A 26,434-nucleotide genomic window follows, 5' to 3' on the forward strand; every position below is an offset into this window, starting at 1 on the left:
GTCCCAAAGAGTGGGATGTGACTGAGCGATTAACACACACACGTGTCTAACTCCTGCCACCCCTACTCTGGGAGTGTGCATTCCCTGGGCAGGCGCTGACTGGTGAGGGCCCTGAGGCCCAGCTTCAGCTGCTCCTTGTGGGGAGGGCTGTGGGGAGCCCTGCATGTGGGTTGCAGGCTGCCCCAGCGGCATGGAGCTGTGCAGGGCTGGCGCCACTGTCCCAGGGCTGCTCATGACAGGTCCTGCTGTCTGAACACCACCCCCCAAACTGGGCCAGACCCAGACCTTCCTAATCCCTCCCCTTCCCTGAGGTTCTAGATTTTTTCTATCCTCACTCAGATTCCAAAAAGGTTGTGATTCTCAGCTTCTAAAAGCTCTTGCCTCCCCATCACTTTTCTCTCTCTCTTTTTCTCTCTCTGCTCCTCCCTCGTTCCCTTTCAGTCCCAGCATTCTGTCTCTGCTGCTTGAGGTGACTGCAGTTGACTTTAATGGCAATCCAGAAACACGCTGGCACTGCCCCTTTCTCCAAGAGCTGGTGCTGCCGGCCAAAGGGAGGTGTGATGGGGCTGCCATTACCCCAGGTTCCCCCAGGACCTCTGGCCTGGAAGTGTCAAAGATGGTGATGAGTTGCCCTGGGGAACATCACAGCCTAAATGGCTCCTGTAGCCCATCTCCTCCTAGTTAATGGCCTTTGGGACAGCTCAGAGGGGAGGGGAAGGGAGGCAGCTGGAGGGGGAATGCTGACAACTTTCTTATCTGTGTGGTGTCAAGATTTCTGTGCGCTCCTCTTCACATTGGTAACAGGTGTTCTTCAAAAAAAAAAGCTCGCACCATCACACTGGGCTGGGAAACTAAGCCCAACCAAGCCCAACCAAGTGGATTTTCTTTCTGCAGAACTTATCAGAGCCTTTGATATGTTAATTCATATGACCAAGTAGGACCTGCAGTATTTCTCTAGCTTGGGAACTACTGCTTCTTAGGGAGGAACTTCCCCGTCGCTCATACAGTAAAAAAATCTGCTTGCAGTACAGGAGACCTGGGTTCGATCCCTGGGTCAGGAAGATCCTCTGGAGAAAGGAATGGCAACCCACTCCAGTGTTCTTGCCTGGAGAATCCCACAGACAGAGGAGCCTGATGGGCTACAGTCCATGGGCTTGCAAAGAGTTGGATATGACTAAGTGACTAAGCACACACAGCTTCTTAGGAAGTGCTTGGCAAAGCTACCTCATGGTAAAGTCAGGGAGATAGTTCCAGAGAAGGGAAGGAAGGGGCTCTGGTGACTGTAATGGCTGAAATCACGGGCTTTGATGTTTGGTAGACTAAAGTCTGAATCCTGGCTTGGCTACTTACTTGCCTGAGCATCACTTAGCCTGTTTGGATTTCCATTTCCTTTTTACATTGGGGCAATAATAGTATTTGCTTTATAGAGTTAAAGTGAGGATTGAACAATCATTTGTGAAAAGTGCCTTGCACAGTTTTGGGCACCAAGTGAGTGCTTGCTAAATGGGCACCAAGTGAGTGCCGCTCCCCTTCTTGGATTCCAGCTCCTTTTTGCTATGCCAGCTAGACCTCTGTTTAATGCCGTCTGCTGTTCTGCCAGGCACTGCAAGGCTGGAGTGCAGGGCAGTCGGGGGAGGATGTGGAGGCCAAAGGCCAGTGTATGGTCCGGGATCCCACTGGGGTCTGGTGGGGGCATCTCCTTCATTTGTTGGGTACATGGCATTTATAAGTTAGACCTTTACAGATATGGCACAAGGTTGGCATCCAGTGGGGAGGACCAGTGTGTGCAGAGGTTTGGAGGAGGGAACACTCAAGCCCAGGCTTATCTCTCATGATGGTGTGTTGGCCTCTGAGGCCTCTTGAGAAAACACTCTGATGCAGATAAAGCAGGTGGCAGGGTGGGCGGCTGTGGCTAACTGGCTCTCAGGGGAACCCGGCGTCCTCTCACCTGGGCAGGTGCCCCTTTCCTGCCCTTCCTCGGTCTCCCCCCAGGGCCGGGGCCCGTCTGGGCACGCAGAGGGAGCCATGGCCCGGGGACCTGCTGGACGGAAGCCGTGGGGCTGCGGGGCCTGCGCTGGCGGGGCAGCGCTCCAGAATGTGGGACTCATCCTGGGCAGTGAGCCGGCAAGGCCTTGGCACCCGCTGGCCTCCGGGAGGCAGGCAGCTAGCTTAATTTTTATTCTTTTTAATTGTAGAAAAATTCCTGGGACCTGAAGTCACTCTGTTTTCCCCGGCCAGGCCAGAACACCCTTCCTGGGGGGAGTTCTGTGTGGCCACCTAGCTTGGGCCTCGGTCACCCGGCCTGTGACTGAAGGTGGGGAGAGACGGGCTCCATGTTTGCAAGCGGTGCCCCCTGGAGCCCCGGGCTCTGCTGAGGGGCTGGGGGCCTGGCTGAAAGTGAGGTGTGGTCGGGGGTCCCACTGGGGTCTGGTGGGGGCACCGCCTTTGTTTGTCGGGTACATGGTGTTTCTAAGTTAGACTGCGTTTATGAGAGTTTGGAAAGGGCTGGTGGAGGGTCCTCTCAGCCCCCCACCCCACCCCCGTGGAGGAAACACCTGCTGCAGAGCCTCCGCTCTGTTCTAACGTCCCTCCTCACTCCCCTACACACCCGCACACATGTGCACACCTCATGTGTTCTACCCTCAAGGACTTCATGCTCACCCACCCCTCTCTTGGCCAAATCCTTCTCTCCTAAGGCCCTCTGTCCAGGGCTGGGGCCGGGGGAGCCAGCATCTCCATGTTGTCCCCCGTCTGTTGTCACCCCCCCGCCCACGCTGACCAGCAGCTGAAGATGAGGGCTGGAGCTGGGAAGCTGGGCTGGGTCCTCCCCCTGCTGGCCTTCCCCACAGGAGGGCAGGACCAGGCTCACACCTGGAGACCCGCTGGGGCAGGGGCTCCCCTCCCCCTCACACCTCTGCTCCCAGCTGTGCTTGGGGAGGTCTCTTAAAGGTTCCAGGCACCCTGATAAATGCTAGGTGAGCCACCCAGGACTGTGATTCATCCTCACTACCACTGAGGTGGAGACGAGACGCCACGGGGGAGGCAGGCTGCCCTGGTTCCCGTCCAGAGCGAACCATTTACCACCCAAGTGATCTGGGGCGGGGCCCCACCCACCTCTGAATCTGTAAGACAGGGCTCCCGGTGGTATCCCAGCCTTGTAAGCCAGTGGTTCTATGCCCGCGGAGTGCTGGTCAACGGGATGCCTGGTCCAACTGGACTCCCAAGCCCCACGCCAGGCCTGGAGCATCTGCCCCTCACACGCTGTTATTGTTTAGTCACTCAGTCCAACTCTTTTGTGACTCCATGGACCATAGCCCACCACGCGCCTCTGTCCATGGGATTTCCCGGGGAGAATACTAGAGTGGGTTGCTGTTTCCTTTTCCAGGGGATCTTCCCAACCCAGGGATCCAGCCTGAGGCTCCTGTCACATCTTCTGCATGGCAGGCGGATTCTTTACCGCTAAGCCCCTCACACGTGTTCTATCACACATGTTTGTGTATCCCTGACAGTACCCTGTATGTATGTGTGCACGTGTTTTCATCCTAATGTTACTACTCTCCTGGCAAAAAAGGAAAAAAAATGGAAAAAAAACCATCAAGCTCATAGCTACTGGGTAAAAATTCCCCCCTACTTCTGATTTGCTGAATGAAGAAAAAAAATCTTTTGTGCTATTTTCAGAGATACTGAATGTCAGTGTGGAGGGATCTGTGATAGGGCATTTCAGTGAACTTCCTGGGGGGTTATGACCCATTGTGGGTTTGGGCACCTCTGATATGAACTCCTCGTGGCAAAGGTGGGCATATAGGGTTGAGCATAGGCTGTGGACTGCCCCCTTCCCCACCACACCAGAACACAGAAGTTAATTCTGTTAGGGAAGTTAGGGAAAGCTTCAAGGGGAGGGCGTGTCTTCACTGAGTTTAGAAAGATGAGTTTGTTCATGGAAAGAGGGAGGCGATCCAGGCAAAGAGGCTGGTCAGGGGATGGATAAGTCTGCGGTCCATGGCGTATGTTACTGGCAGGAGAAGGCCTAAGGGCCTAGGTCATCTTCCTGGGGAGGCGCCTGCCCGGGAAGGGTTAACCCCAGAGCCAACAAGGTCCTGTCCACTCAACTTCCACCTCCGTCCTCCGAGGAAATGGGTTTTCCAGGGGCCTGGACTGGGCCAGCAGTGACTCGTGGCTCTAAATGGATGGCAGAGGAAGTGAGTCAGGACTCAGGGGAGAAAGTGAGCCACGAGTCCCCTGCCCGTTACCCTCTCCCCTACCATGAGGATGGGCAGGGCTGGGCCCACACTGGAGCTGGGGCATCTCCTCCTGGGCCCAGCCAGACCGGGGGATGGGCAGCCGGGAATCTTAGCTTAGATGAGCCCTGGCCCCTCCACTCTGCCTGGATCCTTGGGACTCTGTGATGGTGGCCCCCATTGTGTCAAACTGGGCCGGATTGTTTTGTTCTCTGCGTGTGTTTACGGAAGGCCTGAGGTCAAGGGCAGCTGCTCTAGAAGGGGCGGGGCAGGGAGGGGCCTCTTTTGGGGACTCAGCCCCCTAAATTCTCTCTCCCAGGCTGGAGCTGCCTGCACAGCCTGTGGTCTCGGCTGTCACCCACCCACCATTTCTCTCTCCTTTTGTTTGGGGGTCTCCCCAAACCAGAGGAGCAAGCATCTCTAGAAACTATTGGCTCCAGCTCTCCAAGGAGTTCTCTAGAATGACACCAAGGTCCGTGTCTTAGCTCCACCAGTGGGGAAGCTTAGAACAGACAGCCCTGCCCTAGTCTCAGTTTCCTGATCTGTAAAATGGCAAAGCAGCAGGACCGGCCTCACAGGGTGGCTCTGAGGATCTCATGAGGGTGTAGATGGTGCCCCCGTCCAGCCCTCCTGTAGCTTCTGGGGACAGGCTCAGGTCCGTGCTGTGAGGTGGGAAGTTTTCTGGGTGGGGTTTCAGTCTTCCCAGAAAGGAAATTTCATGCTCGAAGAATTTCCGGTCAAGGCGCTTTGGAAGTTGAGCTGGCTGTGGGGGCCACGAGGGGGTGACGTGGAGGGTGGGAGGGAAGGTGTAGGAGTCAAGACCTGTGACGGGCCCAGGGCGCTGGGTGAGGGGCAGGCGTGAGCTGGTCAGGAAGGATACAGAGGTATTGAGCCGACACCTATGGCACTTGCCTTGTGCATATTCCTGCTCTAAATCCTCTATAGATACCAATTCATTTAATTCTCACAATGACCCTTGCGATAGTCTTGATTTGTATATCTATTTACAGATGACAAAAGTGAGGCCCAGAGAAGGTGAGTAACTAGTCCAGAGACACATGGCCATTGAGTAGAGGAATTGATATTTAAACCCAATCTGGCTCCAGAGTCTACTCTACTAAGGATGTGTTAAAGGAAAGCAGGCAGTCCCTCCCCCTCAAATTCCAAGAAAGTCTGTGAGGCTAGAGTTGTTCACTTTGGAGTGGCTGTTCAAGCAGCCAGGGTAGAGTGGGGATGACCCAGGAATCAGAGCATGCCATTGACCCCTATCTGTTGGAATCATGGCATTTCACAAATGTAGCCTCACTTGTATCCCTCTGGTGATGGGAACCTCATTCCCTCCTTATGCTTTTTTGTTCTCGAAGAGATCAGTCCAGGAAGATAAATGAAAACAGATGGCTCTGTCCTGTCCTAGGCACTGTTTACTGATAGCTGTAACTCACTTTGAAAGTCAGTGGGCCAGAGAGATACTTGGATTCTAGCCAGCTCCATCCTTGCTTGCTGTGTAAGGTCAGGAAATCACCGGCCCTCTCTGGGCCTTGAATGCAAATGCCATAATGAAGAACTGGGGCCATATTTGCAAAGTGATCTGTGAACTCTGAGTTCACAGGTATAAAACAAAAGTCAAAATAGGGGTTGGGGAGTTGCCTGGAGGAGATGTCGTTTGTACTGGGGATCAGGTACAGACAGTGACAGGGACTGGCAGAAAGGAGGAGGAAAGAGAAGGGGTCTAGCAGAGATATACTTCTGTCCCCAGATGCTGGGTTTCCTTCCACTGTTCTAGAGTGACAGTTTCAAAAGGAGTCCAAATGGGAGACACTGCTTTAGAAAGATGCTCAGTGTTCTCCTTACTTCAAGTAATAAATCCTTCATTCCCCCTAAAAATAAAAACAAAAACACCAAAACCCAAAAGGAACCAAAATGCTCAGAGAGGATGCAGAATGAAACCTTAAAAAATCACAATTTAGGAAATAGCAGCCATTCCCCCAAAGACTTCCACTTCTTTCTTCTCTGGGGTCTTGTGATATCACCAGGGCAGGGTGATGAACCCAGTTGACCAACGATTAGACTGACCAGACCCAAGAAATTAGGATTCCGTTATATATGTTGGGATACTGGAGACTGGCTTGAGGGGGCCAGGTCTGTTCAGTGAATTCCTGTCTGGGCCACCCCTTCATTTAATGCTGCCCTCAAATAGTCCATCCAAAAGTCACTTCCTCCTGGAAGCCCTCCTGGGTTCCCCCAAATCAAACTCCTCACATGCCCCATGGATGCCAGGCTTCCTTTTGTCTGGCTTGTGGCAGATGACTGCATCTGTAACCACAGACATATGCAGCTCCCCACAGGATGAGGGTGTCTGTTCGTGACTGCCAGCACCCAGCTCAGTCACTGGGCCAGATGGCTGTTGGGTGGGCAAAGCCACCCGGCGTCTCTCTGTAAGTCCAAGAAACGGAGGTTCCCTGCCAGGCACTACAATCCTGATCAGGCAGGGAAAGCCCTTGGCCTCTGGAACAATTAAATGTGCAAGTCATTTAATTCCTTGGATCTCAGGTTCCTTATCTGTGAAATGGGTCAAATGGTAGGGCCTATTTCACAGGGTTGGAATGAGGATTAGCATAGGTGTATTGGAGAAGGAAATGGCAACCCACTCCAGTGTTCTTGCCTGGAGAATCCCAGGGATGGGGGAGCCTGGTGGGCTGCCGTCTATGGGGTCGCACAGAGTCGGACATGACTGAAGTGACTTAGCAGTAGCAGTAGCAGGGGTGAGGAGGCTGGGTCAGCACAGGCTGGCAGATAGTGGGTATTCAGCTAACAGAGGCTGGGGGAGTGACCCATTCTACACCAGGAGAGGGCTGGAGGGAGCTGTCTCCTCCCCAGCTTGGACCATACTGTTTCTCCCTGCCAGACTGGGACGTCCCTCTGCCTTTCCAGCTGCCTTGGGAACTGGCTCCCCCTGGTGGCCATACCAGGAAGTGCCTCTCTCCTCCAGCTCCTGTAGAAGGCGCTGTGACCGCGCTGATCCTTCACTCCAATACCCCTGCGGCCCGGCTGCCCAGTAACCTCTGTGAACACTGGGGCCTGTGCACAGAGATGGATCAGGAGCTCCCTGTGGAGGAGGGGTGCACCGTCCTGTGCCTCCCAGAGCTGGCTAACAGGAGACCCTGGCTGGAGGCGGGAACCAAAGGAGTCTAGGACCAACTGTAGAGAGGGTTGAGGAAGACTTCCTGAAGAAGGTGTCCTCTGAGCTGGGTCTTAGGGGAGATCATGGTGAGGTTCCTGGAGGAGAACCCTGAGAACGTCCTTTTCCTTGTCTTCTGAAGGCCCGGAACAGGCAGGGTGGGGTGGTTCCTGGTGATGCTACCCTGATTACCCTATCACTGCTGGGTTCCAAAGGGAGGTACTATTATCAGTCCTGCTTTCCCTGACTTACACAGGGTTATGCAGCAAGCCAGAGGTAGAGCTGGGACTTGAACTCAGTCACTGCCTTTTTTTTTAATTAAAAAAAATTTATTTAAAAATGTATTTTATTGAAGAATAGTTGATTTACAACATGGTGTTAATTTCTGCTTATAGCAAAGTGATTCAGTTATACAGTGCTTATATATTCTGTTCATATTGTTTTCCATTATGGTTGATCACAGGATACTGAATGTAGTTCCCTGTGCTATACAGTAGGAGCTTGTTTTTCATGCATTCTGTATGTAATAGTTTGTATCAGCTCACCCCAAACTCCCAATCTATCCCTCCCCACCCCCCTACCTCTGGGCAATCACAAGTCTGTTCTCTATGTCTGTGGGTCTGTTTTTGTCTTATAGATGTGTTCATTGGTGTCATATTGTAGATTTCACATATAACTGATATCATACTGTATTGGACTTTCTGTGACTCGCTCCACTTAGTGTGATAATCTTTAGGTCCATTCATGTTGCTACAGGTAGCATTATTTCATTCTTTTTTATGGCCAACCAAGTAGGATTTCATTGCATATATGTACCACATCTTTATTCATTCTTCTGTTGATGGAAGAATAGGTTGTTTCCATGTTTTGGCTATTGTGAATGGTGCTGCTATGAACCTAGGGGTACATATATCTTTCTGAATTATAGTTTTGTCCAGGCATACGCCCAGGAGTGGGATTGCTGGATTATATGACGACTCTGGTTTTAATTTTCTGAGAAGCCTCCACACTGTTCTCCATAGAGCTGCACCAGTTTACATTGCCACCAACAGTGTGGGAGGGCTGCCTTTTCTTCACACCTTCTCCAGGATTTGCTATTTGTACGCTTTTTAATGATGGCCATTCTGACCTGTGTGAGATACCTCATTGTAGTTTTGATTTTCATTTCTCTAGTAATTAGCGATGCGGAGCATCTTTTCACATGCCTACTGGTCATCTATGTGTCTTCTTTTGGCCACTGCCTCCTGATACTCCGCTCCTGGCAGCTCTGGGGGAGGGTCCACAGACTGTTTCCACACATGCCTCCCTGCCTCGCATCCACGTCCATACTACACTGGTTTGTCCCTCTGTAGGGCTGGCAATCCCCCTGGGGATCAGGACCTCGGCTAACACTCCTGGCCTCTTTCAGGCAGTGATGTTTCGGGTGTCTTGGGGGAGGAAGATGTCTGCTCAAGTGCTGCTGCAGATGCCGCTGGTCCTGCTGGGTCTCCTCCTGGTTCCAGGTAGGTTTTCCTGGAGGTGACTTGGGACTCCTGTTAAAATGCCATCCTTGTGTTAAGAACCAGCACATCCATTAACCCCTTTGGGCAGGCACAGGCCTGCAAATACAGCTCAGCAAGTAGACGGTACCTTGGAAAAAAGATAGAGTCTCCCCTTCATCCTGTCAAATGCAGCCCCCGGCCCCAGTACACAGCTTGGGGTGGGTTTGGCCCCACCCGGCCCCGCAGCCAGAGCACCCCTGTGCAGTGCACAGCCTGCGCCGCTGTCTGTAGCAGGCATGGCCTCGTGAAATATTTTATTGCTTTTTAAAATATTATTTTGCCTTTGAAATTTTTTTCTTTTTTTTTTTTTAACTGATTTTGAGTTTGTTCTTTTCCTATTTTTAAGCCAACCATCTTGAAACAGGGTAGATTCATATTTTTGGAGACCCTTTGAAGTAGGTCCTTGGAATGTGTGTGGGTCCCAGGCACTGGGCTCCTGTGTTCTGGGCCCAGGGCCTGCCTCCAGCCCAGAGTCTCACCTGCAGTCTCTGCCCCTCAGGTGCCCATGGCGGGGGCCCCCGGGAAGACTTCCGCTTCTGCGGCCAGCGGAACCAGACGCACAACAGCAACCTCCATTATAAGCAGGCGTCTCAGCTCCACATCTCCATCAAGAATTCTGAGGAGGCCCTCACCATCCATGCTCCCTTCCCTGGAGTCCAGCCGGCTTCTTGGCCATTCCCTCTTCCCAGGGGCCTCTACCACTTCTGCCTCTACTGGAACCGCCATGCAGGGAAATTGCATCTTCGCTACGGCAAGAAAGACTTCGTGCTGAGTGACCAAGCCCTTGATCTCCTGTGCTTCCGGCATCAGGAGGAGACCCTAGCCCCGGGGCCCCCGCTGTTTGCCACCTCGGTCAGCTCCTGGTGGAGCCCCCGGAACACGAGTCTGCCCAGCGCGGCCAGCTTCATCTTCTCCTTCCACAGTAAGGCGACTTCCAGGCAGCAGGAAGGGATTGGCCCAAGGCCTGGAAACTGGAAAAGCAAAGTGCACGGGGGCTGGGGGCGGGGGGCCTTAAAGCGGTCTGGGCTGCCGGTCATATCATGGAGTTGGTGGGGGGGGCTCTGTTCACAAGCAGTGGGGACTCAGGGAAGGTGTCTGAGGAGTGGAAGAGTGTGATGCAAGGTGTGTTTGTGGGAAGACAGGGGTGAAAGCGGAGGGGTGAAGTCCCATCCCGCGGCTGCAGCGTAGGTCCAGATAAGGGAAGACGAGAGATGAACAGGGTGGGAGCAGAGAGAGTGGAGAGACGGAGCTAGAGGTCAGGAGCTGGAGGAAAAATTCTGCTTCGTTAGCCTCATCTGGACTGTTTCTTCCCATTTCACAGAGGAGAAACTGAGGCTCAGAGAGGCACAAAGTTGCAAGAGTAACGAGTAAGAGAGGGAGCCAGATTTGAACCCAGCAGCTGACTGGCTTGGGGCTGGGGGACAGGAAGAGGTCAGGAAGTGGCAAGGCTAGAGGCTGACACTGAGGTGTGCAAACTGAGTCTTCTGGCGGAGATGTGACAGGTGTGGCCTGGCCACTGCCTTCTATTCAGTGTGGAGTGGAGGCAGGGAGCAGGGGCTGACCAGAAGGAGCTGGAGGCTTTACTTGGGGTCCAGGATTTCCCTGATTCTGGTTCCTTTCAGGCAGTTCCAGTTTGGGGCAGGGCTCCCAAGAGAGGGGGCACAGGGCTTTGAATATGTTAGCATCTCCAGGCCCATGGAAATGCTAAGGGGTGGTGGTGGGGTGGGGAGAGGGATGGAAGGGGCAGAGCTGGGGCAGGTGGGGACGGGTAGATGAGGGTCCTGTCCCCAGGCCCGGATTCTGCCCCAACCTGGGAGGGTTTAGGGCAAAGTCAGGAACATCTGTAAATTGGCCTCCTACAGAGGAGATCTGGCCTGGTCTTACTTGGTCTGTACAGAGTTTTTGGAAAACATGAGCCAGGGTTTTCAAATGACTGCAAAATTAGGCTTTCTGCCTTAAAAACTCAGATGTGACCATGGAGCCTGCCTTATTTGATGGCATAGGGCCTGCCCTCTCCCGCTCTGTCCCTATTTCCATCTGCCGACTCATCAGAGTTCCATCTAACCCCTGGAGATGCCTGAGTCTGCAGCCCTTGGGTGCAGGGTAGCCCGGATGGAGGCCCTGGAGCCACCAGAGAAGCCCCCCACCCCCCAGCTCCTCCTGAAGGAGGCCTGGCTGGTCCTGGGGAGCTGGCCCTCCCAGTTCCCTCTGTGTGGTCAGAAGGTTGCCTGGGGTAGGGGTAGGGGTGGTCTAGTCTACCCTACTGGGGCTAGAGTTTCTGGGAGCTCCGTATGACAGAGCCCCGTCTGGCTGGCTACATCTCTGAGTGACCTGGGGGAGTCTACCCCACTACCTGGAGCCTCAGTTTCCTGTTCTGTAAAATGGGGACAGAAACTGTCAGAGTCACGGGGGAGTAATTGAGAGTGTGATGAGTGTGGCCTGAGTTGAATGAGTGGAACCTCATTCAACAGCTTTTGGTGGGTCTGTCCATTCCTCTCCCCCAGATCCCCCCCACAAGGCCTCCCACAATGTCTCGGTGGACGTATGTGAGCTGAAAAGGGACCTCCGGTGGCTCAGCCAGTTTCTGAAGCATCCCCGGAAGACCCCACGGAGGCCTCCCTTCACCTCCATAGGCCAGTAAGTGTGGGTCTGCAGCATGTGGGGGTGAGGAGGAGGCTCCCCCAGACCCGGGCATGGCAGGGATTTGGAGTGGGAGACCGTGAGACCAACCAGTCCATTCTGAAGGAGATCAGCCCTGGGATTTCTTTGGAAGGAATGATGCTAAAGCTGAAACTCCAGTACTTTGGCCACCTCATGCGAAGAGTTGACTCATTGGAAAAGACTCTGATGCTGGGAGGGATTGGGGGCAGGAGGAGAAGGGGACGACAGAGGATGAGATGGCTGGATGGCATCACTGACTCGATGGACGTGAGTCTCAGTGAACTCCGGGAGTTGATGATGGGCAGGGAGGCCTGGCGTGCTGCGATTCATGGGGTCGCAAAGAGTCGGACACGACTGAGCGACTGAACTGAACTGAACTGAACCGTAGAGACCTCCCCTCGGTCTCCATCTCGATTCAGTCCCACAGGCCAAGCCCCATCACCTGCCTGAGTCAGAAAAAAAAAGTCTCTCTTACCAGCACCCAAGCCCTCCTCTCCACCAATAAGGAAAAAGGATTGACCCATTTTACAGCTCAGCAGACTGAGGCCGACTGATGGGTAGGGCTGCCCGGCGGCACAAAGTGGGTTGGTCCAGGCAGAACTGGACCCAGAGCCTGGTGGCTGAGTCTGAGGATAGGACCCCACCCCACTCCTTTCCTGTTTGCCCTGAGGCCCCAGTTTCTTCCACATCACCCCCGCAGGTCATTCTGTCGGGCCCCACACTCTTTCCTGTGTATCAGCCTGAGTCGCCTCTCTGCTCCCTCCGTCTTCCTGCCTGCTGGCCTACCTGGATCCACCCCTCACCCCCAGCAGTCATCTCTTCCTCTCTCCCCACTGCTTCCAGGCAGCTGCAGAGCCTGGAGTCGAAGCTGGCCTCTGTGAACTTCACAGGGGACGCCGTGTCCTTTGAGGAGGAGCGGATCAACGCCACAGTGTGGAAGCTCCAGCCCGCCTTCAGCCCACAGGACCTGCACATCCACTCCCAGCGGGAGGTCAGGGGTCAGGGTTGGCAGCCAGGGCAGGAAGCAGATGTAGAGGCTTCGAGCGCTCCCTCCCCACACCCCCCCACCCTTCATATCCCCCAGCACACCAAGAGGCCATAGGCAGGGTCAGTGTCTGACACCCAGACACCAGAATAAACATGATTCTCCCAGGCTCTTATCCCCTGGGCTCTAACCACAAGACTCCCTAGCCCGCACTGGTGCCAAGGAAAGAAGGAGCGAGCAGGGTTGCTGTGAGTCTGGCTTCGTGAAGGAGGTGGGCTTAGAGATGGCAGCGTGCAGGAAGGCGTGTGCTGGGGGGACATGGTGGGGACTCACTTCTGGCTGAGCCCCAGCAGGTCCTCCGGTCTGCAGGAGGAGCAGAGTGAGATCCTGGAGTACTCGGTGCTGCTGCCCAGCGTGCTCTTCCAGAAGGCCAAGGGCAGGAGGCAGGAAGCTGAGAAGAGACTCCTCTTGGTGGACTTCAGCAGCCAAGCTCTGTTCCAGGTAGGGGGTGGTTGTCCTTGTGCCCTCCCTTGGGGAAAGCAGCTTCTGTCTGACAGAGAGATGGAAGGTAGGCATGGAAGGTAGCCCTCTCCTCCAAGAGTCCTTGCAAAGTCAGAAATCAGATGGCAACATGCATGACATTTAGAGCTGCTGCTGCTGCTAAGTCGTGTCAGTCGTGTCTGACTCTGTGCGACCCCATAGACGGCAGCCCAACAGGCTCCTCTGTCCCTGGGATTCTCCAGGCAAGAGCACTGGAGTGAGTTGCCATTTCCTTCTCCAATGCATGAAAGTGAAAAGTGAAAGTGAAGTCACTCAGTTGTGTCCAACTCTTAGTGACCCCATGGACTGCAGCCTACCAGGCTCCTCCGTCCACGGGATTCTCTAGGCAAGAGTACTGGAGTGGGTTGCCATGCTGGGAAAGATCTAAATGGTGTTATTCTTACTATGGTATAAATGACTACCTACGCAAGAACTGCTTCCAGAGGGAGACTCAAAATCTGGGAGCAGTGTACTGGGCAGAGACAAGAGTGTACTCTTCTTCTCGTCCTGAGCCCCCTCCCTCCCCTCTCCTCCATACCCCATATATCTAGGACAAGAATTCCAGCCAGGTCTTGGGAGAGAAGGTCTTGGGTATTGTTGTGCAGAACACCAAAGTAGCCAACCTCTCGGAGCCCGTGGTGCTCACCTTCCAGCACCAGCCACAGCCGGTGAGTGTGAGCCAAGCAACCCAGGGGACAAGGGTCCCTGTTTGCCCATGTGCTCCCGTCCCTCCTCTTTTCTGAAAGAAAACTGACTAACTGGCTGAGGGCACTGGCCAGTCAGGTCAAAATAGGGTGGGGCCCTGGCACTGGCCCCCTCAGCCCGGCGGGGAAGGAGCAGACTGCCACAGGGCCCCTCCTTCTTTCTTGTCCCTACAGAAGAACGTGACTCTGCAGTGTGTATTCTGGGTTGAAGACCTGACATGTGAGTGTGGAGGGGGCTCTGAGCTGGGCAGGTACCTGGAGTCAGGTAGTGGGGGTCCTAGAGGGTGGCGTAGATGGAGTTAATCAAAGAGGGCTTCCTGGAGGAAGGTAGCTTTGAAGAAAGAGTGATGGCAGGTTAGGGACCTGCTGAGGGAAGCAAAAGCTCAGAAGGGGGATGCAGTCATGCAATTGTGGGGTACTGGGGACGACAGTGGGGGTGCTGAGCTTGGTCTCAGAGCCTCATGCTGGCCCTTCCTCAGCGAGCAGCCCGGGGAGCTGGAGCGACGTGGGGTGTGAGACCATCAGGAGAGAGACACAGACGTCCTGCCGCTGCAACCACCTCACCTACTTTGCGGTGCTGATGGTACATGAGCCCCTCCTGCCCCACTGCCGCCACTTCTCACATATATGGCATTCATTCCTCACAGCAAGCCTCAAGATGACTCCTGTTGTTGTCCCATTTTATCGCTAAGGAAACTGAGGCTCAGAGAGGTTAGGCAATTTACTCAAGGTCACACAGCTAGTAATAAGTAAAAGGTTTCTGAAGTCCTTGCTCTTTATCCCCCAATTTGGGTGCCTGATACAAACAGGTTCCTGGTCCTAACCTAGGAGTCTGATTCTAAAGGGCTGGGGTGGGGGCAGGACTGTGTTTCTATGGAACCTTCCAGGGGATGCAGAGGCCCAATGCGGAGGCCCTTGTGGTGGACTTCGGTGGCCCTCAAGATCTCTTTGTGTCTTATATCCTTCTTCCAGAATTTTAGGACTTAGCATCTGAGGGACCAGAGTGGTCCTCTGGTGCTCTCTGGGTATCAGGAGCTCACTCCCTCCCAGGAGGCTTATTTCTGGGTTGAGTGTTCTAGAAACATAGTTAGTGCCAGGACAAAAAAGGGGTTCTCTGGTGGAGGCCGCTGGACCTTGGTGAGGACAGGGATGCATATGAGAATGTGGTGAAAAAGTGCACTCATGGGACGCCACTCTGCTCCGCTGGGGGGCAAGAGTGGCTCACAGATGCCCAAGGTCCTGCAGGGACCACGGGTTAGCCCCCGACCTGGGCACACCCTCAGCACGGAGGCCAACCCCGACCTGCCCTGTGGCCCAGGTTGCCTCCTTGGAGGTGGACGCCGTGCACAAGCACTACCTGAGCCTCCTCTCCTACGTGGGCTGCGTCATCTCCGCCCTGGCCTGCGTCCTCACCATCGCCGCCTACCTCTGCTCCAGGTAGGGCCTGGGGCTGGGAGGGAAAGGGGAAGAAGGGAGAGCCTCCATTCCCGGCCCCTGCGCTGGGACCCCACAGTCAGGGAGACCCACCCTGGAGACGGGCCTGACTGACCCTGACGTGTGTGTGTGTGGTTTGTGGGAGCCCTGGGAGGCTCAGTCAGCTGACCTTCCCTCCTCAGATCTGTGATGTTTGGCTAACATCGCACTGACAGTTTATATTAGCTGCCAATATTTAAAATTGGGCGAGTTGACGTAAGACTCTAGATGCCTGTCTTTGAAGGACCAGATGTGATTCCACTGGGGGCATACAGTAATATGATGAGTCTGGTGATGATAACGGTGAACAATTACATCAACCTTCCCACAAGTCACACCCTGTTCTTTTTTTTTTTTTTTTGAGCATATAGAATACTTTCCTTTATTTTAAATATCCCATTGTTTCCCTCTATTTTAAATGCATTTCAATACTTTATTTGCTTAAAGGCTACTCAAAGATTTGCAAATTTTTTTAGCGCAATTTTTTTCTTTTTTAAAAAAAATTATTGATTTTAATTGGAGGCTAATTACTTTACAATATTGTAGTGGTTTTTGCCATACATTGACTTGAATCAGCCATGGGCACACCCTGTTCTAAGTGCTTTAGATGAACTAGGTTCATCCTCACAAGGGTCCTATGAAAGAGTGCTCAGAGAGGGTAAGTGACCTGACCGAGATCACACAGCACGAAAGTGGCAGAAGCAGCCTTGAACCGAAGCCGGCAGGCTCCAGGCCCACAAGGCCCCAGTTACTGAGCTGTCTGGCAGTGGCCTCTGTGGACAGGCAGAGCCTCCAGGGTTATCCCCAGCCCCCATTCCCTAGTGTCTGTTTTGAGGCCCGGCCTCCTGGCTCCATGGAGAAGGCAATGGCAACCCACTCCAGTTCTCTTGCCTGGAAGATCCCATGGACGGAGGAGCCTGGTAGGCTGCAGTCCATGGGGTTGCTAGGACTCAGACACGACTGAGCGACTTCACTTTCACTTTTCACTTTCATGCATTGGAGAAGGAAATGGCAACCTACTCCAGTATTCTTGCCTGGAGAATCCCAGGGACGGGGAAGCCTGGTGGGCTGCCATCTCTGGGGTTGCACAAAGTCGGACACGACTGAAGTGACTTAGCAGCAGCAGCAGCTCCTGGCTCCAGGGAGGAACCTGTCACCCTAGTCGTTTGGATGCCTGAGGAGAGAAGAGGTCACCTTTGGCAGAGTGAAGAATGCCTCCCCCACCCTCAGACAGGCTTGTGTGTGGGGTCTGGATTGTCAGAGCTGGGCTTTGCCTAAACTGAAGTCCACCTGCAGTTGGGGCCTGGAGCCACTGCGGTAGAGGGGAGACAGCCTTAGTTCTGGAGTGACACTTGGAGTGTGCTCACTGTCCTCGTGGGGAGGAGGGGAGGGTGCAGCCGTGTGCAGGCTCGGTCACAGATGCATACGTGGTGGGCTGGAGTCGGTGATGAAGAGAGACAGCTGGCAGGCTTAGTGGAGGGCCAGGAGTCGGGGCACAAGCACCCGAGCACTTACCCAGGACACAAAAGTGCTCTGGGACACAGGGACGGGAACCCTTCGGGACTGAGATCTTATCTGTGCTGGGTGCTTTATATCAGTGTAACCCTCACCGCGTGCTTGAGGGGGGCCAGTCCTCCCACTTCACAGAGGAGTAAACTGAGGGTGAGGGGTTGGGGCCAGCCAATCGTGGTGCCTTGTGTTAGGGGCACAGCAGGCATGGAAATCCAGATGGCAGGTGTTCTTCTGCGCCCTCTGGGACAAGCAGTGGATGGTGCCAGGCAGGGCATATTGGGGACAGAAAGGCTGGTGGTGCCCCAGACCACATAGTATCTCAGGATGGGGGCAGGGCAGGCACACACAGCCTGTGCTCACAGAGGTACAGTTGTGCAGACAGACATGGAACGTGGGTGGCGTGGGTTCTCCAAAACAGCAAAAATTCCAGTCTTTCCCTTCTGACTTTGGGAATATCTGGTTGATGGGCGTGTCTGTGTTGATTGGAGCATATATGCCTAGCTGAGGCTGCTGTTAAATGCACACACAGTGCCCAAGCCTGTGGGTGCTGGACACAGGGTAGGTGCAGAGGGACGGGTAGGCAAGAGCCTGGCTGCAGCCACAAGAGTAGGACAGGAAGCGTGTGTGTGTGTGTGTGTGTGTGTGTGTGTGTGTAGTCTGGGAAGGCTGCCTGGAGGAGGAGGGGTGGGCGGGGGTGGGCGGGGGTGGGCGGGGGTGGGCCCTCCCACCTCCCACCTCCCACCTCCCACCTCCCACCTCCCACCTCCCACCTCCCACCTCCCACCTCCCACCTCACACCTCCCTGCCTTCCCACACTGACCGCCGCCCACCTGTGCAGGAGGAAGTCTAGGGATTATACCATCAAGGTGCACATGAATCTGCTGGTGGCCGTCTTCCTGCTGGACGTGAGCTTCCTGCTCAGTGAGCCGGTGGCCTTGTCAGGCTCCGAGGCTGCCTGCCGTGCCAGCGCCATCTTCCTGCACTTCTCTCTGCTTGCCTGCCTCTCCTGGATGGGCCTCGAGGGCTACAACCTCTACCGACTTGTGGTTGAGGTCTTCGGCACCTATGTCCCAGGCTACCTGCTCAAGCTGAGCATCGTGGGCTGGGGTAAGTTAGTGGAGGGGGTTTGTGGGTTCCCCCCAGACCGGCCTCCTCCTCTTGGCTTTTGACAAAAGGTGGGCACTTCGTTCCACTTCTCCGCCTACCCTTCTGATTATTCCCTCACTGCTTCCTTCACTCAGCCATCCTCAGGGGTTCTTTACCTTGGCTGGATCAAGGTCCTCTTTAGGAGGATGAGGCGATGAGCCCTGTCTCCAGTAAATGCTTACATATTCTCTTCATCTCTGTTTTACAAGTGGGGTTTGCAGACAGAGCCGCCATGCGCAGATGTGCAGGTTGGGCACTGCTTGAAGGCACCCAGTCGTGGATGAATGGGACTGTAAACCAGTCCTCACATATGCGCCTAGGCTGGTGGTGGCCCAGGCTGTGCATCCCGATGAACCTCAGATAATGAGGTTCCCAATGGCTCTGGCATTTGTTCTTAGTCAATAGCAATCCAATTCACCTATGGCCCAATCTCTCTTTTGTCAGACCCGGGGCCTAGGGGCACATACCACAAGTCCTTTTGATCACTGCACAGGCCCATCAACCTCCACATGTCCCTGATCCCAATTTGCTGCTCCTCCCATATTTTTCATTTGGTTCCTTCTTGGTTCTTATCATTGATTTATATGAAATTCCTTCAGAGTTGGCTGTTGGTCAAAATCCAGGTGTTTAATGGTGGGTAACCCCTTCCAGGGAGCTCAGTCTCCACCTCATGGACAGAGTCAAAGCCCAGAATAGACATTCCACTGGAACATAACTCCAGATGTCCCCCATTGAACTGTCCTCCACCCCACCAATGTCTGCTTCTCCCATTTCTCCTGTGACATCCAGCCCCCAGCAGGGACCTGCTGGCCCTTTTCCTTAGGGCCTTCCAGGATGGCGAGTGGGCAGGGGTCAGGTTAGGGGAGATAGGTCCCCCTTTGGGAAACCAGGAGCTTCCTTCATAGCTCAGTTGGTAAAAAAATCTGCCTGCAATGCAGAAGACCCAGGTTCAATCTCTGGGTCAGGAAGATCCCCTGGAGAAGGAAATGGCAACCCACTCCAGTACTCTTGCCTGGGAAATCCCATGGACAGAGGAGCCCGGCAGGCTACAGTCCATGGGGTCACAAGAGTTGGACATGACTTGGGAAAGCAGAACTGGAATAGAGAAGGGAATGTCCAAGCTTGGAGGACTTGCCCCAAGTGGAGCTGGCTGGGCTCTGGGAGCACAGGTCTCGGAGGGAACGTGAGAGGAAGAGGGCTCACCAGAGGGAAGGGGAGGGTAGACCTGGGAAGGTGGGAGACGGAGCTCCCTGCTTTGCTGTCCACAGGCTTCCCCGCTTTCCTGGTGATGCTGGTGGCACTGGTGGACATGAACAACTATGGTCGCATCATCCTTGCTGTGCACAAGACCCCTGAGAGCGTCATCTACCCTTCCATGTGAGTGGCTTGTGCAGTGGGGGCAGGAGTGCAGTCCTCATGGCGCAGAAGTCAGAGCAGCCTGGGCCCAGGTCGAACTGACCAGGAGACTCTTGGGTGATGGGTGCTGGAGGTACTGGCCTGGCCTTGGCTGGAGCTCTGGGCTAAGAGTGATGCTTTTCTCCGGGAGGGTGAGAACAGGCCTGGATCTGCCACTCATTTGCCAGATAACCTTGCGCAGGTCCTGGCCCCCCTCTGGGCCTCAGTTTCCCCACTTGTGTGTGGGGGAGTCTGAGCTGGAGCAGATGAACCTCTAGCATGTTCCTTTGCTGCACACTTCTATCTCCCTCCCCATGGAAAGATGGAAAGACTGAGACCCAGAGAAGGCAGGGATCCACATCACCCTGTACCCAACCAGGAGATGAATGGGGCTGAAATCCAGTCCTACATTCAGCTAATTCACCCAGGCTGGCGTGGCCTGGCCTGTGAGTCCCTCTGAACCTAGAGTAGAATCCAGAGCTCCTGAGCCCTAGGCTAGGAAGGAATCCTTCCATTCCTTCAATGTTTTAAAATTTTCAGTTTTCTGCGTCATAATCTTGTGATTTTTGCCTTACCTTGTATCATCCGTATTATTATTGTTTAATTTTTTCCTTTAAATCTTCTGGCTTGTTAAATGTATTTTTTAAGTCATATTACACATAAATGGGAAATAAGTATTACTTGTCATAAACAGTGAAAAGTCATGAAAGGAACAAGAAAACCCTGCTACTAAATTCTTGATGAAAGCAGTGAGCCTAAGTCTGGCTCTTTTTGAAAAGGGAGACTAGCAAGTGTTCAGTTCAGTTCAGTCGCTCAGTCGTGTCCGACTCTTTGCGACCCCATGAATCGCAGCACGCCAGGCCTCCCTGTCCATCACCAACTCCCAGAGTTCACTCAGACTCATGTCCATTGAGTCAGTGATGCCATCCAGCCATCTCATCCTCTGTCGTCCCCTTCTCCTCCTGCCCCCAATCCCTCCCAGCATCAGAGTCTTTTCCAATGAGTCAACTCTTCACATGAGGTGGCCAAAGTACTGGAGTTTCAGCTTTAGCATCATTCCTTCCAAAGAAATCCCAGGGCTGATCTCCTTTAGAATGGACTGGTTGGATCTCCTTGCAGTCCAAGGGACTCTCAAGAGTCTTCTCCAACACCACAGTTCAAAAGCATCAATTCTTCGGCGCTCAGCCTTCTTCACAGTCCAACTCTCACATCCATACATGACCACAGGAAAAACCATAGCCTTGACTAGACGGACCTTTGTTGGCAAAGTAATGTCTCTGTTTTAGCGAGTGTTAAAAGTGTTAAAAACATATTAGCACCAAACTGAGCCTTTCTCTTGGCTGTAGAGAAGGAATATAGGATAGTTGAAAGAAGAGTGACTTTTTGGCCCTTGAATCAGTGGTGTCTAAAGTAACTGCCCTGTAACGGGCTCAACACGGTGCTCGCCCACGGCCCAGGAGGCACCCTGTGGGCCGGGCCTTGCCCTGAGCCTTTGTACGCTTGCCCACAGGTGCTGGATCCAGGACTCCTTGGTCAGCCATGTCACCAACCTGGGCCTCTTCAGCCTGGTGTTTCTGTTCAACACGGCCATGCTGGGCACCATGGTGGTGCAGATCCTGCGGCTGCGCCCACACGCCCAGAAGTGGCCCCATGTGCTGACCCTGCTGGGCCTCAGTCTGGTCCTCGGCCTGCCCTGGGCCTTGGTCTTCTTCTCCTTTGCTTCTGGCACCTTCCAGCTTGTCATCCTCTACTTCTTCAGCATCATCACCTCCTTCCAAGGTAGGTGTGGAGAAGACCCTAGACCCTGGCCCAGGAAGGGTGCCCAGACATAGAGAACAGGTCATGGATGAGATAACCCAGATGACCTAAAGCCTCCCCTTCTCTGGGCTTCAACCTTCCCGTTTGTAAAATGGGGGCCTCTGGGCCACAGTTGACAAGTCTCTGTTTGTACAGTAGGTACTGATGAGTACCTACTCTGTGTAGACTCTGTGTTAAGCCCTGGTGCTCCAGTTTTGAACTAGCCAGGCAAGAGCCTTGCTCCACAGAGCTCATCTCTAGTGGGGAAGACCAAGTGTGGCCCTGAAGACCAAGGGCCACAGGCATCAGAGGGCATCTGGAAGAGGAAGGAAGTAATAGTGGGCAAGGTGATAGACAGTCTGAGCCTGCTAGGGGACACTTGGAGGGGGAGGCCCCTCCGTTTAGGAGACATCCAGAGACAACAGAAGGATCTAGCCATGGATCCAGCGCGCCCTTCACTTCCCCTCCCTCACACCCCACCCCCGTTGCACGGGGACCCCATGGAGGCCTTGCCTTCCCTGTTTTCCTGCCCAAGTCCTCCTCCTACCCAGCATGGTGAAAAACAAAGGTGGATCTCTCCACCCACAGAGAGATCAAGGGTCCCATTACTCCAAGGGTGTTTCTCGGACCAGCGGCATCAGCCGCATCAGGAGCTTATTGCAGACGCCGCCTCTGGCCCGCCCCAGGCCTGCTGAGTCAGAGTGCTCCTTGTTACAGATGCCCAGGTGCAGCTTAGAGGCTGAGGAGACCTGCTTTAGGGCTGGAGTGCTCCAGGCAGAGGGAGAAGCATGAGCAAAGGTCCTGAGGCCAGAAGTAGGGTGTATGTTGGAGGAACCCTAAGGAGGAGCTGCGTAAGGGGTAGTGAGCTTGGGGGGAGATGGGGAGGAGGTGAGGGGGGAGGAGCAGAGGGGCTGGATTGTGAGGGCCTGGCTTGATGCCATGAGGGTCTGTTCCTGCTCTACCTGCACCCTCTGCCCCCGCCCCCCCAACATCACACACACACACACACCCCTTTGTTTTTCACCATGTTGGGTAAGGAGGAAAGCTTGGGCAGGAAAACAGGGAAAGCAAAGTCTCCATGGAGTCCCCATGCAATGGAGTGGGGTGTGAGGGAGGTGAGCCTTTGTTTTCCCATCTGTGAAGTGAAGGGGACACTGTAAGGATGCCGATCAATTCACGCATTTACTGAGCTATTGCTAAATCACAGAAGTATTATTTGGGGAGAAATACTATCACCTGGTACTTAAGCAGGTGGCTCCAGAGCCCAACCACTGCTGCTGGACTCCTGGCTCAGCCAAGCCCCTTATCTCCCTGGGCCTCAGCCTCCTTGTTTGTAAAACAGAATGGTAATAACGAGGCCTGGTCTCAAGGGACCTGGAGAGACTAAAGTGAGATGATGCACAGAGCGTTGCCCAGTGCCTGGTGCAGAGTTGGTACTCCTGGGATCGAGTGGGTGTGGAGAGCCTGTGAGGGAGGTGTGGGCAGACATGGGTCGGGGGGTGTGGGCAGACATGGATCAAAGTGGAAGGAAGTGGTGTCGGGGGGGCTGCTCCCAGCCTCTGAGCCCTGTACCCCCTTGCTGCCCACAGGCTTCCTCATTTTCCTCTGGTACTGGTCCATGCGCCTGCAGGCCCAGGGTGGGCCCTCCCCTCTGAAGAGCAACTCGGACAGTGCCAGGCTCCCCATCAGCTCGGGCAGCACCTCGTCCAGCCGCATCTAGGCCGCCAGCGCCCCCCGCCGGTGTGAAGAAGCAGAGTCACCTGTCTCTCTTCACTGCTACCTGCAGCCCCTGCAGCCAGGCCCAACCCTGGGTGGGCCAGCTGAAGACTTGAGAAGGCCCAAGGACCTTGGAGGGATGGGGCTGTTGCCACCATGGCAGCCAGAAATCCCAGGCTGGGTCTTCTGACTACTTGCCTCTTGGGTCCATCTCAGGGGACCCAGGAGTGGGACTGAAGGCTGGTCTTAATGCATCACCACTGAACCGGCCCTTGTAGCTGGGGGTTGGGAGTCTGCAGGACTTAAACCTTGGAGGCTGGTGGCACCCTTGGTCCTGTGCTCTCACCCAGGACAGAAATGTGCCATGGCTGCTCTGTCTCTGGTGATCACCACGTGGGTACTCTGTAGCCCCAGTCATTTTAACCTAAGTATGGCACGCAGGGAAAATAGGTTGAGGCAGAGCTTTGAGCCAGACCCCTGGAGGAGCACAGCTTCCCTACCTCTGAGCCCAGGGCCCTCCCCCTTTGTCAGCCTCCCCAGCCTTCCCTCTCCCCTTCCTGCTCCTCCCTTCCTCTCCTAGGACTTCCCTAGCCTTCCACTCCCAGCCCCAGGGTCCCTGATTCCAACCCTGGACTTTGGGCAGTGGTTCCCAAGAGCCGCCTGGTGCCTGCTGTAAACCTTTATTTACTGTGTGGGCCTTTGCCTGCCCCTGACTCAGGCTTAGTAGAAACATTTCTGGGCTGGGCTAGGTCCATCTTTCCATCTGGGCCTCTCCAACGCTGCATCACCCTTGCTCACCACTGCCAAGCTCACACCTCACAGGGGCCCACAGCTTCTCCCGAAGCCCTCTTGCCTCACAAACTATGGGACATTGCAGTCCAAAATCGTTTCCATCCCAGCCCTCCAAAGACTGAGTGAGACACGCCTCCCCTGATGATGCTGGTAGAGCCTGACGTGCCCCTTAGCGCCCCCTGCAGGCAGTTTTGATCACACCGCATCCAGTCACAGTTAATTCTGTTGGAACGAATGGTCGTTCCCCTCTGTGAGTTCTCAGTCTAGTGTGGGAACCATGCACAAACACAAGAAGTCTTAGAGCTGCAGGCACAGGATTGGGGGAGCCATCACTCCTAGCTTGGATTCCAGGAAGACTTCCTGCAGGACAGCAACATTTGACCTGGCTCTCAGACTCAAAAATGGGGAGGATTTCCTTTGTAATTACCAGTCCATTTGTCTTTTGATATTAAAAAGAAGTGTGTGTTCATCGTAGAGAATTTGGAAGCTGTAGAAGAGTGCACAGAAGAAAATAAAAGTCAGTTGTTGTCACCTAACCAACAAATGCAAACATTTGGGGGCGTTTCCTCCTGAACTTTGTTCTGTGCTTCTAGTAAGGGTCACTGATGGGGGGGGCGGGGGGCACAATGGAGAAACATGAGCAAGAGAAGACGGCCATGTATAAGAGAAATCTACTGGAAGTGTTATCAGGGCAATGGGGAAGAGAAATGGCGACTGGGTGTCAGCACTGGGGAGGCAGTGGCAAGCGGTGGGGTCAGTGGAAGGCTACGAGCCTCACGCTGAGGATGCAGCTGCTACTCAGCTTGAGCCAATCACCACTTTGCAGGAATGAGGGCCCGTGTAGCACACCTGCCTTTTATGAGGAGAAATACAGATTGTGCTGGTGTAAAATCCGCTGATTTAAGAAACTTGACTAGGGACTTCCCTGGTGGTCCAGTGGCTAAGGCTCTGCACTCCCAGTGCAGGGGGGCCTGGGTTTGATCCCTGGTCAGGGAACTAGACCCCACGTGCCTCAACTAAAAAAATCCCGCATACTGCTACTAAAGATGCCACTTGCCACAACCATCAAAGATCTTGATCAAAGATCAAAACCCGTGTGCAGCAACTAAGACTTGGTGCAGCCACATAATTAAATAAAAATAATAAATATGAAGAAAAAAAAAAACCTTAGCTAATCCAAAATATTCGCTGGTTAAAGAAATCACATTTGAGGGCTGAATTCAACCCTTGGCTGGTCACTGGACGTATGTAACCAGTTTACTGACCGGTGTGCAGTGGGTGGGCTGCAGGAATAAACTGATTGGACCTCTCGCCCATCACTGCCTTCTACCTTGTCCCGTCAAGTCTCCCCTCTCTGTCCTGTGACACAGGTGAGGCAGGTCAAATAGCTTCTCATCCCCCTTCAGTTTCCGGAAGCAGTCTTGTTTGATCACGGCTCTTTGTGTCTAAAGGTCCAGTGTAGCTCCAGCCCTGGCCCGCATCTGAGCTTTCCATCCCCGCAGTCTCCTCCCTCCTGTCCTGGCTGCTCCAGGAGGAACATGGGCTGGGGAAAGAGTCACGGTCTCCAGAGATGGACAGGAAGCGGGGTGAAGCGCCCTGGCAGCCAGGGATGGGCCAGGAGTGATGTCACAGGCTTGAATGTGGGATCTTCGGGGACCTGCCCAGACCCACTTCCATCGGTTCCTGCCTCTGCCTTTCTCCAAGTGGTGGGCTCCTCTTGTGCTCCAGCCCCTGAAGGCAGAGGACAGACCTCCTCTCCCACTCCGTTGTCCCGATTGCGCATCTGGGTGGGATGCACAGAGATCAGGGCCATCTCCCCTTCATGGACCTCTCTGGGGGTCTCTCAGACCAAAATTACTTGGCTAGACCTTAGGAAACACCTCCAGCCATCCTCAGGGAGGGCAGGAAGGGCGACCCAGCCCCTTCCTTCAGGCCGGTAGCATGCTCCTCAAACAAATCCTCCCACTTCAAAGGACTCTCTTGAGCACCTAGTGTCTGTTTCCGGGGCCAGCTCAGGTAGTGGGGACCAGGTTTCTGGTCGGGTCTCATCCTCTCATGACAGCCCTAAACGGGCCATCTGACAGCTCTGTGGTGCTCCTCAACCCAGATGGTTCTTATCACACACGACTCTGGGCTGTAGGACTTTGAACAGTAGGACCACTGGTCCCACCAGGCTTGTCTCCCCGTTTGTGTGGAAAATGGGCTGGAATAGCCAGGGGGTGAAAGCTGGCTGGGCCTGTCCAGAGTACCGGAGGCCTCGCACCAGGAGACTCCAAACCTGGAGCCGTTTGGACAAGCTGAGGGTGGGAGATGGTTGAAGCGGGTAGGTGTTCCTGGGAATCCCCAGGGCTCTAAGTGGTTCCAGGCTAAGCTCCAGCCCCCGTGGGGCCTAGGAGAGGTGCCCCTGCTCTGGCTCTGCCAGACCTTCCCTCATCACTTTGCCAGTCCCAGGTCCTGTCTTCCCAGGTGGGCTGCACACTCTGGGTTCCGGTCTGTAGGGCTCAGGCTCTTCTTTACAAAAAGGCATCTGGGAGTCCCTCTGGGAGCCCCAGACGCCAGATGGGTCTCCAGGTGTGGAACCTAGCAGTCATGGTTCACAGAGCCCTTGCCCTGACCTGCGGCTGGGAGAGAGGAGGCGGCCAGTCAGGTGGAGGTGGGTGGAGGGGCAGGCCAGTGGCTCCCATTCACCCTCCCAGCCTTCCCTGAAGAGGAAGTGCCTGGGGTCCTGTCAGATTCCCACCAGCCCCCTGTGTGGC

General features: G+C 54.4%; 1 protein-coding gene across 3 annotated transcripts in view; it reads left to right on the forward strand.

Annotated features, from left to right (window-relative positions):
* Nucleotides 1-24,247, forward strand: part of ADGRG1 (adhesion G protein-coupled receptor G1) — a 38,019-nt gene extending 13,772 nt beyond the window's left edge. For all 3 annotated transcript variants that reach the window (XM_055552086.1, XM_055552087.1, XM_055552085.1), the window contains exons 2-14: nucleotides 8,825-8,918; nucleotides 9,457-9,879; nucleotides 11,462-11,594; nucleotides 12,462-12,609; nucleotides 12,973-13,104; nucleotides 13,695-13,811; nucleotides 14,022-14,067; nucleotides 14,327-14,430; nucleotides 15,166-15,284; nucleotides 17,671-17,939; nucleotides 19,247-19,355; nucleotides 20,884-21,152; nucleotides 22,760-24,247. In XM_055552086.1, the coding sequence (XP_055408061.1) occupies nucleotides 8,831-8,918; nucleotides 9,457-9,879; nucleotides 11,462-11,594; nucleotides 12,462-12,609; nucleotides 12,973-13,104; nucleotides 13,695-13,811; nucleotides 14,022-14,067; nucleotides 14,327-14,430; nucleotides 15,166-15,284; nucleotides 17,671-17,939; nucleotides 19,247-19,355; nucleotides 20,884-21,152; nucleotides 22,760-22,890 (2,088 nt within the window). In that variant the 5' untranslated portion in view covers nucleotides 8,825-8,830 and the 3' untranslated portion in view covers nucleotides 22,891-24,247. The remainder of the gene's footprint in view (nucleotides 1-8,824; nucleotides 8,919-9,456; nucleotides 9,880-11,461; nucleotides 11,595-12,461; nucleotides 12,610-12,972; nucleotides 13,105-13,694; nucleotides 13,812-14,021; nucleotides 14,068-14,326; nucleotides 14,431-15,165; nucleotides 15,285-17,670; nucleotides 17,940-19,246; nucleotides 19,356-20,883; nucleotides 21,153-22,759) is intronic.
* The last annotated feature ends 2,187 nt before the right edge of the window (nucleotides 24,248-26,434 follow it).

This window comes from Bubalus kerabau, chromosome 17 (assembly GCF_029407905.1).
Source record: "Bubalus kerabau isolate K-KA32 ecotype Philippines breed swamp buffalo chromosome 17, PCC_UOA_SB_1v2, whole genome shotgun sequence".
Lineage (NCBI taxonomy): Eukaryota > Metazoa > Chordata > Mammalia > Artiodactyla > Bovidae > Bubalus > Bubalus kerabau.